Raw genomic sequence first — 19,052 nt, forward strand, 5'->3', positions numbered from 1 at the left:
GCTGATGTATCTACTCTTTAATATTCTTAAACAAAATATGTGTGCATGGCCGGATCTTTTTAAAAATGTACCCTTGAAAAATTCCCTGAAGGTGTATTGAGTCAGGGGTTGGAGGAGAAAAAGGCCCTTAGCTCTTGTAGTCCATCTCCATGCTTATGCAGGACTTTTCCCTAAACAATCCAGTCACTGTTCACCAAAGTCACTGGGTGTTGGATCAGGCCTCTAGTGCATCATTTAATAGGCGGCTTTTTATGCATTGGCAAGATAAGCCTTGAAGGCCATGGAATTATAAAGGGGAAGTTTAATGAGAAATGTTGTTATAGGAATGAGGATAGTTTAATCTGGGAAACATGTAGGTTCCTGTTGTTATAAAAGTAAGTTATCTGGGGGAATGGGAGTATGTAAGTGGAGCAGGTATGTTAGCAAAGGCCTGAACTGGGGTGGATAGTGATTTTTATGCTCACTTTTGGTCTGATATCTGAATTAGGAAATACTGTTGATTTAGCATATGGAATTCTTTCTTTGTACTGATGTCTCTAGTTAGGACTTTCATCCTGATTGTAACATAAACAAATTAACTGTAGGAATGTATGATCTATCCCGGGTTGAGTTTTTTTAAATTGCAAATGAGGCTGTATCTCGTGCCCATTAGGTTCTTTGCTGATAGCAAGAAGAAAAACTCCCTGCCCCAAAGGATTTATAATCTAAATATTGGAATCCTGAGTTCATATTTGTTGCTGTGGTACTTTCACAGTGGAATGTGGTTTTTAATGTGGAGCCTGCCTGCTGAGGTAAGGAGCTGAGCTGGGTTACATTCACAGTCACCACGCTCCTCAGAGCAACATTCTGGCAAACAAGGGCAGAGGCCATCAGTGCGACTCCGTGTTCGGAAGCTGAACCTGTGCTAGCTAGATTTAGTGTGTTCATGCCTGTGCTTTTGCTATACCGAATGGAATGGTCTAAAACAGGGGTTCTCAACCTTTTTCTTTCTGAGCCCCCAACCCCCCAACATGCTATAAAAACTCCCTGGCCTGCCTGTGCCACAACAACTAGTTTTCTGCATATAAAAGCCAGGCCTGACCTTGAGGGGCAGCAAGCAGGGCAATTATCTGGGGACCCACAAAGCTAAGTTGTTCAGGCTTTGGCTTCAGTCCCAGGCAGTGGGGCTTCGGCTTTCTGCCCTGGGCCCCAGCGAGTCTCATGCTGGCCCTGCTTGGCAGAGCCCCTGAAACCTGCTCAGAGCCCCCCAGGGGGGGCCTGAATCCTTGGTTAAGATCCACTGGTCCAAACGAATAGACAGTCTCATAATATGTAGCACCGAATGTTCAAAGCACTGGAGACACTTTACACTTCCTGTGAGGTATCACTGGATTATTATCCCAGTTTTACAGATAGGGAAACTGAGGTTCAGACAGGTGAAATGACTTGCTCAGAACCATCCAATGCACCAGTGGCAGAGACTGGGTGAGAATCCAGGTCTTTCTGATTCCAACTCTGTGTTCTGGCCTCTAGACCACAATTACTTCCCTGAGAGGACAATTCTGCAATAAACACCTCCTTACACAATACTTTTCTTGGTCACCTCTCTCATGGGACATTTGCCATGGCACTGTGGGGAGGAAAGCCGAAAAGGGACTCCTCACAGATCCTTCAAGCAGCTTGGCATTTCCTTGTGTCTAAGGGTACGTATACACTATCCACCAGATTGGCGGGTAGCGATCAATCTATTGGGTATTGATTTATCGTGTGTAGTGTAGATGCGATAAATTGATCCCTGATCACTCTCCCGTTGACTGCTGAACTCCAGCTTGGCGAGAGGCGGAAGCAAAGTTGACGGGGGAGCCAGCGCTGTGAGGACGTGAAATAAGGAATTTTAATTCGATCTAAGATGCGTTGACTTCACCTACGCTAGTCTCATAGCTGAAGTTGCGTATCTTAGATCAACAGTCCCCCCCGCAGTGTAGACAAGGCCTAAGACATGCCTCAAACCATCATAAGCTGTCATGTCATATTATATCTCACCTGGAGAGGAAGATCCTGGTGCTGGGTCTGTGGCTTTATTCTCTCTATAAAGCCTTGTGTGCACATATGGTGCTATATATGCCCATCAAATTATGACCAATACCTAAAATAGAATGTGTGCTTTAATGTTGACATAGATCCACAGGCAGCTGGGAAGCATTGCTAAATAGCAGTTCTTAGGAAAGATTAGCTAGGAAGTGTATACACTGTTGAGGGGTTGTTAGTCCTTCATTATAACTTTTGTGTCCCTGCTTTAGATTTTGGTAGTTTGTTTTGAGCTTGAAGGAGCGCAAGAACATGGAAAATAGAAAGGATTCTTGCAGTTTCAGGCTCCATAAACTGCTATTATTTTAACCCTTCCCTCTACCCCCAAATCAAACGACTCCAAGTCTGTTCCTCCTTGGCTTTTTCTCTTTTGTGCAGGAATGCAAACGGCTGATGTAGCCAAATAACTATGATCAAAACGAAGAGATGATTACAGTCTCCGAATAAACAGTGGTCCACTCTGATCTATGTCAAATATTTGTGCAAATAACCAGCGATTGTGGTAGCTTGAATTTTATATATATATATATAAACCCGTTTCTCAGAGTCGTTTTGGCAAACCTGGACGACCTGGGGTGTTTGTTGCTGTTGTGAGCAGCCAGATAAAAGTGAAACTACTTCATAGGGAAGATTTGGGGGAAGCATTTTGAAGGGGGCGGGGGGGGGCGGAATGTGGAAAATACGCTACTTGCTCAAGATGAGACAGACACAAGTGTGAGGAGGACGTGATTCTAAGGAGATCATCTGGTTTTCTGAAGATCACAATGAAATTAACGATCTTTAAAAACAACAGCCACTTACGCTCGAAAAGATCCGATCTCAGGTAAATTGGTACCAGTGCATCTAATTCTAAGGCAGGGCGTGCATCTGCAAGGCAGGGTGTGCACTTTAGTGGGGCTCGCTGGAAAAGCTTTGAAATAAGGAAAGAATGACGTAGATGAGTGCGGAGATCATTGTAATAAAAACGGCGTTAAAATCTCTTTAAAAATTGCACCAAGCAACCTACTTTGAGATATTTGCCTTCCCTCATTCGCTAAGGAAAGGGAAATCCCCCCTCCCCGGAACAGGAGAGATGCGCTCCATTCGCATCGGAACAAATAATTTCCCTCCTGGCTTCCTTTTGTAAACACCTGGGGGGGGGGAGAAGTTTATCCCACCGGTCTCGCGTTTGTAATGGTTGAAGGGCGAGGGGAGGTAGGAGGTAACTCTCGGGGTTTGGGCAAAACTTCGTGAAAACTTTCTAGCTAAATTGCAGCTAGGGAGCGTCTCCAATCGCTGTAGCGGAAAATATGCTTCACATTTGTGAAGAACATAAAACGCGTCTTCGTTTCTGACCAGTGGACTCCGCTGGAGAACTCGACCCAAGACAGCTGAAGAAGTGGGGTGTTTTTTTCACCCAGGAAAGCTTGTGCCAAAATAAATGTTAGTCTTTAAGGTGCCACTGGACTCCACCTTGTTTTTGGCTACAGACTAACACTTGCCCCTCAGATACTCTACCCAAAACAGATTTGCAGCCTCCCACCCCCACAGCTTCATGCCCCTAATAACTGGACTATAGGAAATCTGAGGGGAGAGATCATCTGCCTGGCTACAGACCGTTTGTTGGTCTGGAAAGAAAATCGAAGCATGTTCCCTGCACCGTGCCGGGTTCCTGCTGTTTCCCTGGGCACGGGTCGGAGAAGCGAGGGTGGAGGGTGGCGGTGGTTTCCAGGTGCGCCTCGCCCCAGCTCTGCACAAGCCCGGGTGCCGGGGATCCCCTCCCGGGATCGGGGCCCGGCCCCCCTGGAAGGGCGGGCGGGCGAGGCGGTGGCGGCGGCCCCTGCAAAGAGCCGCGCTCCGCCCGGCTGCGGGCGCGGGGAAGGAGCCGGGATACAAGGGCTGGAATGCGTGTCCTTAGGTGAATCACTGGGGCGGGCTGCGCACGCGCACTGCGCCGCCGCCGGGAGGCCAGCCCAGGTGTGTCGCCGTGGCTCGGGCTCCGCTTAACGAGGCCGCCGCTGGGGTCCCGCGCCCCCTTGGCAGCCCCCGCCGGGAGGCTCATGGCTCTGCTGGGGAGGCTCGACTGGCAAGTAGGTACCGTCCCGTTTGGCCCCGCGCCAGGCCCTGGGGGCGGATGGACCTTTCCCCACCCGGGGAGTGGGGCGCGCAGCTGGCCCGGGGTCCCCCTCTCCTCCAAGCCGCGGGGATGCGCCCTTTCCCGGCGAGCAGATGGGACCCCAGTCCCGAGCCTGCCTGGTTGGACGTGGGGGGCTGTGAAAAGCCAGGGGACGCCGGGAGCAACTAGTTACACTCCCCCCGCCCCAGGCTGCAGCGGAGACCGGCTCACCTGGGGCGTGGGGAGGGACGAGCAGCGCCACCCGGATTCGATCCGCTTTGTGTTTCGAAGTGACCCTAAAAGTCTCCAGCGGCCCGATCCTGAGCTGGGGCTCTAGAGAGACCTGCCGCGGAGCTGCTGTCGGGGTGATCGTTATTTATTGCCAATACCGGGGTGGGTTTGATCGGGGCGGGGGTTCAGTAGAATTCCCGCGCCAAGTTATAGAGGGGGATGAAGGCGCTAAATAGAAAAGACGAAGCATTGAGTATTAGTGTAAACAGCAGGGTCTGGCTCTCACCCCGGCTTCAGACCTGGGTGAACATTACAGTCGCTCATTGGAAATGGCATCCACGTTTAAAAAAACCAACCCCCCCCCCCAAAAAAAACCCAACAACCAAACATAGGAAAAGCTACTGTGTGCGCGTCAGAAGTGCCAGGAAACCTGCACCGAGCAGCCCTCACTGCCCCGGCATCAGTGTGTCTGTCTATCTACTATGTAAAAACAGGGGGGTGAACGCGCCTAGCAGCTGGGAGCCATGAGCGCACCTTTGGCGTCTACTGCTTCTTGGCCTTTCTCTTCTTCGGCCCCTTGTTCCTTCGCGGAACTGTTCGCTCCACGAGCTAGAGCTAGATTGCTCTTCACAGGCTGAACGGAATTTTTTGTAAGTTACCAGCGAAATGTTTGAAATTGTCCCGTAACAACAACAGTAATTGTCCGTGCCAGCGGTGACCGGGTGTCATCTTCTACCTGGATGTTTTCAGCTAGACTAGTGGAGAATGGATCCTCTCTTTTGGTTATAAAATAGTCGTCTTGTGTAGGAGGGGCACAATATTTTTTCGATAGATCGACACCCCAATCAGTTATAACAGAAATATTATCACGCTGTGTTTAAAATGTGACGCTCCTTTATAAAGTTTGCAGGCTGTCATCTTTCTAGGGGCCGCATCTGAATTTAAAAAAAAGTATTTCCCCCCTTCTGAATTGAACCGAAAAAGATCAGAATAGTCTACGTGTCCTTTCCTTCTTATTTAAAGCGTTCAGTGATCCCTTTACAAGTACCCTAGTAGTAGTAATAATTCAGGCTTCCGATTTCTATTCAGAAGAACGGGTGATGCTGTCATGGTGTAACGAAAGGCCCTTTAAAGAAAACTAACAGCAAACCAAGCTCTGGTCTCATTTAAACCCCCGTGAAACTGTGTCGAGAAAAATGCAAAAGCAGCAGGTGACACACAAGAAGTCTGTCGCATGGACTGTTTTAAAACCATACACGTTGGTACAGTGCGTGTCAGCTGGTTTTTGAAGCCAGGTTTGTTTCCAGTGGAGAATCCCAAATTCAAGGAGCCTGGCATAAGATCCAGTCTCCTGAAATGTTGGCTCTGGCTGTAGAGATCGAGGCGGTTTTGGAGGCATTTGCAAGGTTGCGTTAAAGCCTCTCCGCCTGGGATGTCACTCTCTGATTAGATTTACTTGTTACTTTTTGAAAGACACTTTTTCTTGTTCAACTGAGTAACCGATATTTTCTTCGAATCCCCTTTTTAAAAAGGATCTGAAACGTGATTTAATTTTTTGCGTCTTGGCTGTTAAGATAAAATTAAACGGTCTGGCCAGGACCTCCCCTGGACTTCAGGGAACCCCGAGTATTAAAGAGCGAGGACCATCCCATTGAGAGCTGCGCGCAGTGAACAGATATTACATTTTTTTAGCGTAAAGGAATCATCAAAATTCCCAGCCCCCAAATATATAGACTATTGGAGTGCCCTGAAGGGATCAGGTGAATCGACTGCAAACCTAAATGCTTTGCATTTTTTTCTCTCTCTTTTTTAGGATCCATCTTGTCCCTATAATACAAATGAGCTTTAAGCTCCCCCTGGCTTTTATTATTTAGATGCCTAGTCTTAATGACGCCAAGTGCCGCGCGAGCACACTCGTTATAATCGTCGCAAGCTGCATTTCAAAGAAACAACCCTGGAAAAAAACAGCGTCGTTTAAAATAAATAAATAAAGGGCCCCACCAAAAATGGTAATGCTGGTTCCCTGCTGCTGGGTTGAATTCAGCTGATGTGAATCAGCACCTGCGTGCCAGATAGACAGACCGATAACGCCTTCAACAGTTAGACAGTTAGCTCGAGCATAATCGGCCTCTTCATCTTTATCTTCGGATTCTTCGCTTAGCTTTTTTTTTTAAACTGACCATTAACGCACCTAAAATCTTAAAGCTGAGTTCCTATTCCAGGCCCTTAACGACACCCACCAAACGTATCGTTCTCCCGCGCCAGAGGTAGCAGAGAGGTCGCAGCAAGCATTGTTCGATGGGAATGTCTGGCTCTGCCACGAGAAACAAAAACATTTGCTTCTCTCATGCAAATGAGCAGCGATCCAAATGCACCTTAAGCACCAGCAGAAAGAGTTGCTTTAAAGCAAATGTTCAGTTTGCCAGGCAAACATAACTGCATAGATCAGATCGGGTTGCAGATAGTTAGCATGGCTATGTTTTAAACTTTTAGATTAAAGCTGGGATTGTTGTCTAAAAATCAACAACGTGTGTCCCCCTTGTCACCTGGTCCCAAACCAGATTCTGCATAATTCAGAAGGACCGGACAGATTGGATTTTCATGGGAAAAGTCATTAACATTTCGAACCAGGGGCATAATTCACGCCAGTTAGATTTGAAACGCTGAATGTGTCCTGCTTTACCTAAAAGTTATTTAGCCAACTGCAATAATAGTGTAGGGTAATTAACTAAATTATACCCTAAACATTGGCAAGTTGTAATCAGTAAGTCAAACTCCTTGACAATTATGCAAATTGATTTAATACTGGAGTTACTACTCTTGCTTTTGCAATAAAGCTTTTTGTTTGCTTTGCAAAATGATTCATCTAAAATTAGGACTTTTTGGTAAATGTTGGGGCTTGAAATCAAGGCACCGCAAGATCTGGCTTGTCAAAATGTTTTTGTTTTTTACACCAAACCTTTGTTGTCTTGACGGAGACTTACACAACATCCAGCACTGTTCTGTTCGGGGTGACAGTCCATCCTTTGCCCTTCCGCAGAAGATAGTGCCTAACAGATGGGTATATTCTGGGGTGTGGGAGAATGAGGAGTTCGTATTGAGCATGGCAAAGGGGGTGCTTTTAATAAAATGCCTTATTCTCAATCAGTTTTACCTCTACTGCAGCCCGGGCCAACGCGTGCTTTGCATGGCCGGCGGAAGAGAATCCCTGTATGGGGCAAGAAAGCAGTTTGAATAGGGACGATACGTCTGGGAAGATGGAACTGGAATGTTTAGAGCCGTTTCTCCTCTTTATTATGGCGCTCTTCATTCTAGGCTTTTAAAACCCCTTTCCACCACTCCTGCTCCAGCTCAGCTGCCCTCTGCCAGACCCTTTACAACAGGCAGGTTGGTCGGCTCTGCTAGCGAGACCCCCGACTCTGGGCTTCCCAGTTCCATTGAGCGCATCTCAGGGCTTTGGGGCTGTGTACAGGACTTCTCCAGAGACACCTCGGCGTGTTCCTACTCAAGGGAAGAGGGGAGCCTCATGGATAAAAGCAGCGTTACATCCGCGCCTGGAATCTAGCTACAACGCGCCCTGGGCAGCTTCCCCAGCCATGCGCGCGTGTGTGCGCCCTTGGCAGCCGAGAGCTTCCTCCAGCTATTCGTGTGCGCCCTGGAGGAGATCCAGTCCAACCCAGAGCTCAGGGAAGGAGTGGCTCTGAGCTGCGGGCTGCCTCCTGAGTGGCTGGCTCTGAGCCTCCCATAATGAAAGCCCAGGCTCCCAATCCATCCCTGGGGAGGAGTTATGATAATACTATTGCCATTAAGGGCGTCTGGGCAGGGGAAAAAAACCTCAGTGACCATTAGAGGGAAGATTAGTCTTGCACCAATCTTCATGCCTGGCAACTAACAAAATCCACCCGGGGGAGCTGCTCATCCCCAGCACAGACTTGGATATTTACTGCTTTTGGGGCTGGGGATCTTTTCTGATCTACTATATATATATTTTGGACGCTGGACGCCATGTTGTGGAAACTAGCAGATAATGTCAAATATGAAGAGGACTGTGAGGTGAGAGCTAATAGCACTAGGTGAGGGAGCGGGGAGAAGGGGCTTTGTGTCAGCACCTGGACATAAATGGGATCAATCCAGCAGTCTTTGCTTGGGCAAGAGATCCCCTGGCTGCCAAGGGGCAGCAGGACTGCAGGATTGGGCTCTTAGTCCGCTTCTGGTACCAGACCCCCTATCAGATCGGGGGATGTTCAGATTTCTTGTTTGCTGTTCGATGATGGGCCGCAGATTATATAATCTCACCAAACGCTGAATCTCCTGCTGGGAGTTGCCCAGATGAACAGGGCGTGAGGTTAATGGGAGTGATGTTCACCTTTAGGTTTTAAATCTGGTCTCTTACCTTGTCTTCCCCCCTCCCTCGCGCTTCTTTCCTCGCACCATTGTCGCCCCGTCTAGCTGACCGCCAAACGTGTCAGGCCTCCCCATTGGGGTGTCTCTGGCTCTGAGATATTGAAAGAGAGGGACAGCAAAACCCGACTAGTGCCAACCCAGACCAATTTCTCTCCCCACCACAATCCCCAGGAGAAACTCCTTTAGATCCTGCCAGTCCGGGAGCGCCGCTTGGGAGCAGAGTAAATAACCTGGGGCGGGGGGGGAGATGTGAGTTTTCTTCTTCCCACAACCAAACGGATGTGTTTAATCCGCTCCAGATTGTGCCTGCTCCCCAGATCAGTCAGGGCACTAGTCCCACGTTAAGCAAAGCGCGGCCATGTTTGTGTGTGTGGGTCTGAGCTGCAATGCGCCCCCGGACGGGGGAAGTTTGGTGTGGAAGCGGAGCGTGCACAGGAGCAGAGGGCGGCGGGTGCCCCAGCCTGTTGGACTGGTTCAGAGGGACCCGGGGTAGGACTGAAGGGCGATGGGGAGCCAGGTGGGAGCTGCCGCCGGGGAGAGATCTAGGGAGGAGAGGTCCGGGCTGCGTGGCAGCCAGTAGGCGCCCTTGGCACGGAAACTATTTAGCTGCCAGCCTCAGCCGGGAGCGCCTGTCGCTGGCCCTTTACCTAGCAGAACAAGCGACTCCCACTCGCCGGAGACATGATTTTTTACCCCCTCTTCCCTCGGGCTCATCCCAGATCGGGGGCGGCGAGCAGCTCCCCGGGCTGGGGAAGGGGTGCGTTTGGGGGTGGGGAGGTGTTTCCTTTTCAATCCTGATTCGTTTCTCTCACGGGAGCCGAGCAGCCCTGAGAGGGATCCGCGGTAATTAGCAGATCAGAGCTCAGGTGCCTGCCCGCGCTGGTTTATTCCCACGTTTCCCTCCCCAGCCCTCTTTCCTTGTGAAACTTCCCCCACCCACCTCCTGCTTTTTGATCTCTTTGAAAGCGGCAGCGTCTCCTCCTTTGCTCCATTGGTCATGGTCTGTATGTTTGGCTCCTACAGATTAGCTGCAGTCCCCACTTCACGCTCCATTGGGAACCCCATTCTCCTCTTATTAACCAGCCCTGTTATTTTAATGACCGTGAAGCCAGAAGCTGCTAAATCCCGGGATCAATTCAATGGAGACATTTTAAGCTTTGATTGCTGAGCTTTTAAATCGGGGAATTTCAGCGGAGGCGGCTGGAGTAGTAGGACAAGTCCTCTAAATGGCCAGGCAGCTATTCGGACTCTGAGCTGACCCCTCTCCCATGTGCTCGGCGCGCCCCAAAAGCAGAGCAGACGTGGGCCGCGAGGTCTTTAGAGAGCAGGAAAATCAGCTAAGAGACAGGCTTGAACTGGGGCCGCATTCGGCTTAGCCGCTGATTGCTGACGGGGCCCTTCAGCGCAGCCCCGTCTGCAGCTTGCCAGCGCGGCTGTTTGAAACCAATGCCCAAGGTTTTGTGTCTACACTTGCCCGCAACTGACCACTGCCAGGGGAGCTGAACCCCCCCCCCCAATAACTTCGAAGCCAGGGGCCTGAAATCAGGCTGGACGGGAGGCAGGGAAGGGCGCTTCTCCCCTCCCTCACCTTCTGAATTAGTTTCTCAACTTTAATTAAAAAAACTTCGCAGCCACCATTCCTCACTTTGTAACAGTGTCTGTTTTTTTTTGTTTTTTTGTTTTTTTACAGACGACCCCCCTCCCCCCGCGCGACTTGAGTCAGTTTCTCTTAGGAAGCGAAGTTTATTTCTGAGTCCCGGCTCTTCCCACTATTCCCACCCAGGCTGTGGGATGAGTTAATTGGGTTCCTAGGCGAGCTACTGAACGAGGCTATTCCTAAACTAAACGTTGAGCTTCTCCCTTTTCTTTGGTCCCGCTCGAGGGTGACTGAGATTCCCCCTACAAAGGCGCGCAGGGGGTGTGCGGAGCGGGGCATGGCGGGGATCCTGGCCTCATTCCAGGCGCGGGGAGTTCCGCCGTTGACTCCCCCGGGACCAGAATTTCCTGCATGTCCCTAAGTCAGGCGCTGCCCCGCGCGCTGCACCCCGAGCCGAGCGAGGGGCATCGGGGACCCCCTCCGGCTGTCAATGGGCAGGGGCTGAGGCTAAGCTCCCCGCACTAACGGGCTTCTGTTCTGTCCCTTTGCTCTCCAGGACCGGCACGACGGGAGCAGCAATGGGAACCCCAGGCTCCCCCACCTTTCCGCCGTCAGCCAGCACTTGTACAGCCCGGCTCCCCAGCTCTCCCATTCCGGGACGTCCGACTTCCAGCCCCCCTACTTCCCACCCCCCTACCAGCCTCTGCCTTACTCCCAGTCCAGCGATCCCTACTCCCACCTCGGGGACCCCTTCTCCATTAACCCGCTCCACCAGCCGCCTCCCCCGCCGCCTAGCCAGCAGCAGGCTGCCTGGCCCAGCCGGCAAAGCCAGGATCCCACCGGCCTGATCCATCACGCCAGGCCCGGCCTGGTCCCTCATCTCTCGGCGCTGGAGAGCGGCTCGGCCGGGGGCAGGAGGGAAACCTACAGGCGCTCCGAGCTCCTCCTGCCCCACGGACACGGGCTGGACGCTTCCACGCTGGCCGAGAACCTGGGGCTGCACGAGATGGCTCATCAGATGGAGGAGGTGCCGGTAAGTCCCCTCTGTCTGGGGTACCGGCTACTCGCACCCCGGCCTGCGGTGGCCGAGCCCAGTCAGAGCGGTGAGCCTGGTGCCGGCAGGGCTTGAGATAAAGCAATTTCTCAGCTGGCTTAGAGACCCTGGTTCGTTCCAGAGTGGGTGTGAAGGACACCGGGGATGGGATCTTAGCCCAGTTTGGGGGTGGAGTGGGATGGATGCGCGTAGAGAGGCCAGAAAGCATCGTCCCTAGAGCCCAGGTGTCCTGGTGTGTCTGAGGGGCTTTGTAGCTGCTCCTAAGGGAAATGGTCCCACTTTGCGGTTTAGCTTCGATGTTTTTCTTCCTGCAGGAAGAACTAACACCCCCCTCTCTCCCCCATCAGTCAAAAGCTGGAATCAGTGGGTGCAGGGGGTGGGGGATCCGTAAAGACTCCAGGGTCACTTTCTCTAAAGGAACTGTACCCCTTTCCCCCCTTCTCTCTCCAGAATGTGGAAGATCAACACTTATTAATGCATGACCAGACAGTCATTAGAAAAGGTCAGTAGATGGCATTCTGATTTACTTTTCCTTGTCCATAGCTGAAGTTTGATTTGTAGATGGTACATTGGCAAGTTGATACATTATTTTGTTCCATTGCTTTAAGGGGATCTGTCTAAAGGCAGGAAGCTTGAACTTTACTGCATGATCGCTTTAACTATAGAGGAACCTTGGTTTTTATATATGGTGAACGCGATCTTAGGCGATATTGAATGGTGGGGGTAGTTTGGAAACTGCGCTGCTTCCTTTGGTATGTTGAGTACAAAAAAGTCTCCATTTGCAAACCTCCCATTTCGATGGGAAGCGAATTACCCGGTGGCACCAGCAGACTGTCGCTGGCACCTGAATCTCTTATTCTGGACTGTTGTGATACTAATAGCCGCAATAGCAAAACGATGCTCTTGTTTGTATCGCTTTCCGGCTTCAGCAAAGAACAAATGCACTTATCCCGGAACGGAATTTCAATGCAGATCTGGCATTTCATTTTATCCCGACCCAAATTCCTTGTGTGTACGATGGCACGGGGCTGGTTTTGCTAAGAACGTGAGGCAGAGGTATATTTGCTCTAGTAGTATTTGCTCTTCCCTAAAGGAAGGGACTTGGTTTAAGATCTAATGAGGAATTAGTTAAACTAGCAGAGGGCCGTTTGTAATCAACGGTCCATAAAGCGGTCAGACTTTATCTGGGCTGAAATGGTTTTTAGCTGTTGAACAAGCGGGAAACGCCTATCGACTCTCAGCTTAGTTTACACTCTTGTTTTCCTGCTTGCAAACAAACTTGCGCTTTGTAAATCGGGCAAGTTTCTTCTAGAAACTGAAGTGGGACTTCAAATACATATTTAGTTGAGGAAAAGCGGAAGCGTTTGTCAGAAACTCCGCTGATTGCCGAATTAGCTCATGGGAGAACTATTCTGCCGTCAGATACACCACTTCAGAATAAGACCAGCCCTTGCTGTTTAACCCTTTCTTGCATTAGTTGCCAATAGCAGTGATTCAGTCTGGCTACATTTCGTTGGTACATTAATATGACAGGTTTACAAATATGCTCGCACTGAGGTTTAACATCCCTCTGGAAAGTATGTTGCCCCTACTCACAGTAACGATAACCGAGAGCAAGACTAATGGCGTTAACTGTTTTCAGCTGTAGATACTGGAATATAGGGCAGGAATATAGTGGAATTTAATTCAAGGGAGAGAGGTAACTTCTCTGAACAGAGACTCCCTATCTGGAGGCGGAAGATGAAATTCAATCTGCTTGGCACCCTCTAGCCCTCATCATATTTATTTGTTCCTGTTCTAAGGAGGACGGGAGACCTCTCTGTGCCTTTAGTTTGAACGAGGTTTTTTTGTCAATAGCCGAAGGATACTAGTTTCTGCTCTGCCACTGTATATGCTTTACAGCCCTGATCATTTTTATAAGCCTGAGTTTGCTAACATCCAGGATATTATGTCACCGGTGCATGCTGAGTTTTGACTGAACGTTTAAGGAAAATAAAGTTATATTCTTAACTGAATGCAGCAACTGTTGACATTTACTGTGACAACAAAACCAGCCCCGGTCCATTATTAGTCGCACTGAGGCTAACTTGTGGCATTGTTAGATCAAGTATCAGAGGGGTAGCCGTGTTAGTCTTGATCTGTAAAAGCAGCAAAGAATCCTGTGGCACCTTATAGACTAACAGACGTTTTGCAGCATGAGCTTTCCTGGGTGAATACCCAGGAAAGCTCATGCTGCATTGTTAGATCAGTTATTCAGGACAAGATCCAGTAGTGGATGTTTAACACAAAATCTATGTACTGTTTAGCTCCATTTAGACTTGTAATTTCCTCTTTTTTTTTTTAAATCAATACCTGCTTTTCCACCTGGCTCCCACAGGTCCCATTTCATTAACAAAAAACAGCTCGCTGAGTCTCCCCTGCCAGAAGGATGGATTAATTGGAGTGGTGATAAACCCCAATGAAGTGTTTTGTTCTGTTCCGGGGAGACTTTCTCTGCTGAGTTCCACATCTAAATATAAAGTGACAGTAGCAGAGGTTCAGAGAAGGCTCTCACCTCCAGAATGTCTAAATGCCTCCTTGCTAGGAGGAGTACTCAGAAGGTAGGTAGGCTACTCCCCTCCCTCCTACCCCCATGACTTTGGTAATCCTGTCTTTTGTTGTTGATCCTTTTTGCAAGGATTGTACAAAACTGAACCGAATAACTGGTGTCTAAAGCATTTTATGAGACTTAAAAAAATAACACTGAATTCTAATAGGCTTTGGAAATAAAACTCCTTTGCACCTCTGGCACTTCCCAAAGTGAAGTGCTATAACAGTTCTCACAACAAATTCTCATTCCCTGTTAAAATCTGATTCCATCGCTGGAACTGCACAAGGTGAATTTTCTTATTTCAGTGACAAATAATCTCCCTGTGGAAGTGTCTTGGTTACTACCTTGTGGTCTTGGTATTACTTATTTTTGCAAACCATTTAATTCATATTATGTCCCATTATTATAGCTGCTATATTTTTATTATGGTATAAACTTAAAGGCAAAACATATTTGATTTGGTTTCTGATGCGTGTTTTACACTAAGGGATTTGTGGCAGAGCCTAAAAAAAGTAGGTCATTGAAAAACAGAAAACCAGCTTTCTATTCCCTTCCCTCCAATAGAACCTCATTAAATGTCAGTAACTCGATTTCCCATCTTTTAAAATAATAAGTATGTCCCCTTGAAGCTAAATAAGGTCACATCTCTCTCCCTCTGTCTACTTACAGAGCCAAATCTAAAAATGGTGGCAGATCATTAAGGGAAAAACTGGATAAAATTGGCTTGAATCTTCCAGCTGGTAGAAGGAAAGCTGCAAATGTGACATTATTGACATCTTTGGTGGAAGGTCAGTCCTAAGAGGGTGTGCGCGGAGGGGGTGTTTTTTTTTTTAAATTAATAAAATGACTTTTCTGTGTAAGGCTTATAAACTGTAATTCAAATGCTGACAAGATGCAGATCAAGTCTAGAAAAACCAAGAGACAGAACAGAGCTATTTTAAAAACAAGTTACAGGCTGTGCTGCCTGTTAGCCCTCCCAACGCTACTATAAATGCAATTATTTTTTGGTTTATTCCTTCCTCAACTCTAGTTGTTCATGCCATCCTTCAGATCGAATGGGGATATCTGACTATTCTATTATTACGTTATTTTTCACCTTGATCATATCTGAACTGTAACTAGTGAGCTAAACTAGTGCATTAACTTCAGTTTTCATTCACGGAAGCCATTCTGTGTAAACTAAGGAATTCTGCATAGTTATTTCCATACTGTAGTGAAATTGACAGGTGTGAGAGTGACTCCTTTATACCAAGCAGTTCCAAAGTCCCCAGTGGGACCTAGCTTGTTAAGTCACTGGTGTATTAGAGAAGGGATAGTTGGGGGGAAGCTCTTCCAATTTTGAGGTCTTATATATTAGTGAGTTTGACTTCCTATATAGAGGCTTAAAAGCAGTGGAGCAGCAGACTCCAATGATTGGCCCTACCTCAATTGCAACCTCAGAAGCTTTCCTAATAAACATGCATATAAAGTGAGATTTACAGCTTTTGACTTCCTGATAGGAAACTGGAGCTCATTTAATTTGCAGCATGTTATGTGGTCCCTGTATTAATTTAGCTGGGCCTTTTAAAAAAGCAGCTTCTTGTTATTTCTATAGTTAATGGAAATGGAAACAGCAATTTAAGTGTGAACAATACTTTGAAAATATCACTCAGGTTTTTTTAATCTACATCATCTCAAAATACTGTACTAACCTTTTTACTTTATTAAATCCTTAGGACAAAAGAGAGAGGAAATCTTGTCTAATATATTAGTGTGTCTGTATATTACACACATGCTACAGCTAACCTATAGTTCACAATAACATTCAGAGTTTTTGTTTTGAATAGATAGTTTTAATACAATAATAGAGACAGGCAATTGTTTTAGTTAATTACAGCTATCATCTGATAAGTTACACAAGTGTGCAAAGTCTATTTAACTTCAAAATTTTACTGACCTAAATTACAATCAATTGCCAGCTGTGTGATCATCATAAGAATATATGCCTTATAGAATTTCACCTGAAAATGATTATCTGTACCTATGCAACACAGCTAGATTCAGAGACCCATATATTGTCCTCTGATACAAAGGGAACCAGAACAAATGTTTTTTGTAGCGCCGGTTATGCAGGTTTTTCTCAGTGTCTCTTCCTCAAATTTGGTTTATCTGTTACTTAGGAAATAACAAACAGTATGGGGAAGATCATACTAGCAATGGCTCTTTCTAAAGTGGGGGGGTATATTTTGAGAATTAAAGCTTTTGCCTATATTTCTCTTATCTTCTAACAGTGAAGGTCTAATTATTGGATCTAAAACATTCACCTTATCACCTGTCCCCACCCCAGGTGAAGCTGTACATCTTGCTCGTGACTTTGGTTATGTATGTGAGACAGAGTTTCCTTCCAAAGCAGTGGCTGAATATTTAACCAGACCACACTTGGGCCGTAATGAGATGGCTAACAGGAAAAATATGCTTCTTGCTGCAAAGTAAGTATGGAAGACTAAAGGGGAAAAAATGCTTTTTGGGTTACTGGAAGAATGTGAGATTCTGTAAAATACTACTTGTTTTTTGCTTTTAATAAAAAACAATTCCGCCCCCCCCCCAAAGTGTCTGTGAATCTGTAATAGCAGAGTCAGCATATAAACCCTTATGGTATAGTCCTTTAGAATTTATTGGAGTTGAAACCTACATGGTCTATAGAAATGACCCTAAACCTTTCCAGAATAAAACAGACTGAGATCTTTCTATAGAATTTTTACATCTGGCTAATTTTAATGTTGTATAGCAGGGATCTAGGATCTAATGAAAACCCACTGGTGTCAAGAGAGAGAACCACATTGACTTCAGTGGGCTTTGGCTCAGTCCCATAATACCTCGTAAACACAGCACTCCGTATCCGATAATGTAAGCACTACTCTTTTTGTACTCTACAATAAGAGTGAGGTGTTTTTTAGTGCATCACGTTGTGTATCATGCTGATTCAGTGACGTTCACTCAGTGTACGTGAAATGAACAAAGCAACTTAAAAATACATCTGAAACTTAGGCCCCTGATCCTGCAAGCGTTTATGCATGTGAGTAACTTCATGTGCTTGAGTAGGCCCATTGAACATTCATGTGTATTGTTAAATTGTATTGTTACGTGCATAAGTGTTTGCAGGATTGGGGGCCTATGTTTCTGATGAAGGGGGTAAATTAAATGCCCCAGTTCAGCTGCTTTGTCCATTGTAAATCACTTAAGTGCATCTGTGGAAGTTCTCACAGACAATATCCCTATTTTTTTTTTCTTTTTTTAAATCAAAAGAGCAAATGAAGCAGAACCAGCTAGACACCAAAGCAGGAAAGATTATCCTGTGGAAAGTGTGTGTACACGTGTATGTATATGTGTATATAAAACTTGTCTGAAACTGACACTAAAAACCAGGCTTTATTCTGTAATTAGACTGAAGAATATCCTTGTAGTGATGTAGTTGTAATAGAGTGTAACTGAGTTCTGAAAACCCTTTGTGGTTGCTACGCAGTCTGAATCACTGGTTAGTTCAATTTAAAGGATTCTGTATCTTGCTGCTGCTTCTTTTCTTAGTGCTAAATCCTCTTACAGAGTGCCTTGCACTTTCCGGCATAAAGTATGAACCCTTTTGTGTCTTACAGGCAGATATGTAAGGAATTCACAGACCTCCTCACTCAGGATAGAACTCCTCTTGGAAACACTAGACCTAGTCCAATCTTGGACCCTGGCATCCAGGGCTGTTTGACTCATTTTAGCCTGATCACGCATGGCTTTGGGAGTGCTGCCATCTGTGCTGCCATGACTTCCGTCCAGAACTACCTAAATGAAGCATTAAAAATAGCAGACAAAACATATATGAACACTGGCGACCAAAGTCCTGCAGAAACCAACAAAAACATTGATAAAATGGATAAGCACAGGAAGTAAAATGAGGGAAACCAGACTTTCAAACTGTTCCTCCAAAACACAGACTGGGATCTTCTTGCCTACAGGGCATGTAGAAATTTGGTTACTTTTCCTTCCCCCCTCTCTCTTTAAAACAACAAAACATCTTATTCAGGATCTTCACTCCCTCTGGATCTGTAAGACAAGTCTTTCTAAAGCTGCAGTACCTCCCTTAACTGTGGAATCCGTTACCAGAAGATAAGTACTGGTGAAGTGTATTAAAATCCTTTGCTGTTAAAGTGGTGCTATAAAGTCTTTGGTGGAAATATACTAAGAGAGATGTAGAGTTTTCAAACATCTAAATATCTAGTGGTGACAAGCTACCGTGTATATTTTTTGAGATATAGATTTTGGATGGGATACTCTTCATTATCTGGAAAAACGTCAGGTTTTTAGTCTTTAAAGCCAACAATAACTATAATGCAGTATTAAACAAGGTATTTAGATTTATGTGCATGGTGTAGTTTATAAACACATGACAAACACCAAGATCATTCTGCTTTGCTTTATTTTCAGATGACCGTAGGGAAAAACTGATATCAGCGTAAATGAAAGAGCTATTTGATGCATTTGACATGCTTATTTTAATTCTTATTTTTTATGGAAATATCCAGGCTTTTAAAAATTGCAGTTGCCCACAGTGGAAATTCTTTTTTTTTTTTAAACAAACAAAACAAAACAGCCCCCCCACAAAGAATTGCTAGTGCAAACTGAAAATAAATGCTTTTAGAAAATCTCCTTTTTCTTTGTCTAAGGATATTGCAGCTTTATTCACATATATTTATATCAGGTCTTGTTTTTAAATTGAAAAAAACTTGAAAGAATAGGCATATACTGTAACTTTTTTTTTAAAACATTTTTTTGCCTATTTAGGGGGAAAAAATATTTCCAGGGAGACTTTATGTGTATTAAGGGAAACAGTGTGTTGAATGTACATATTTATTTATGTGTAATTTAATGGGATTTGTAAATAATGGTGAACTTTTTAATACTTTTTTTTATAAATGGGTTTCAAATTTTAATTTTGGTAAGTATTTCAAAGGTAATGGGGTAAGCTAAATACATCTTTAGGTTTATG

General features: G+C 46.2%; 1 protein-coding gene across 3 annotated transcripts; it reads left to right on the top strand.

Annotated features, from left to right (window-relative positions):
* The first annotated feature begins 4,009 nt into the window (after window positions 1-4,009).
* TFAP2C (transcription factor AP-2 gamma) lies at window positions 4,010-18,648 on the top strand. Of its 3 annotated transcripts, XM_039497944.1 has the most exons (8): window positions 4,054-4,136; window positions 7,559-8,446; window positions 10,951-11,427; window positions 11,899-11,950; window positions 13,826-14,048; window positions 14,708-14,826; window positions 16,365-16,506; window positions 17,671-18,648. In XM_039497944.1, exons 2-8 carry the CDS (start codon window positions 8,399-8,401, stop codon window positions 17,954-17,956), a joined length of 1,347 nt encoding a protein of 448 aa, XP_039353878.1. In that variant the 5' UTR covers window positions 4,054-4,136; window positions 7,559-8,398; the 3' UTR covers window positions 17,957-18,648. The 3 variants fall into 3 exon arrangements, with proteins under 3 accessions (XP_039353880.1, XP_039353878.1, XP_039353881.1); XM_039497946.1 differs by lacking the exon at window positions 7,559-8,446 and having other exon boundaries at window positions 4,010-4,136; XM_039497947.1 differs by lacking the exons at window positions 4,054-4,136; window positions 7,559-8,446 and adding an exon at window positions 9,708-9,797.
* Window positions 18,649-19,052: the final 404 nt, after the last annotated feature.

Source organism: Mauremys reevesii, linkage group 13, assembly GCF_016161935.1.
Source record: "Mauremys reevesii isolate NIE-2019 linkage group 13, ASM1616193v1, whole genome shotgun sequence".
Classification (NCBI taxonomy): domain Eukaryota; kingdom Metazoa; phylum Chordata; order Testudines; family Geoemydidae; genus Mauremys; species Mauremys reevesii.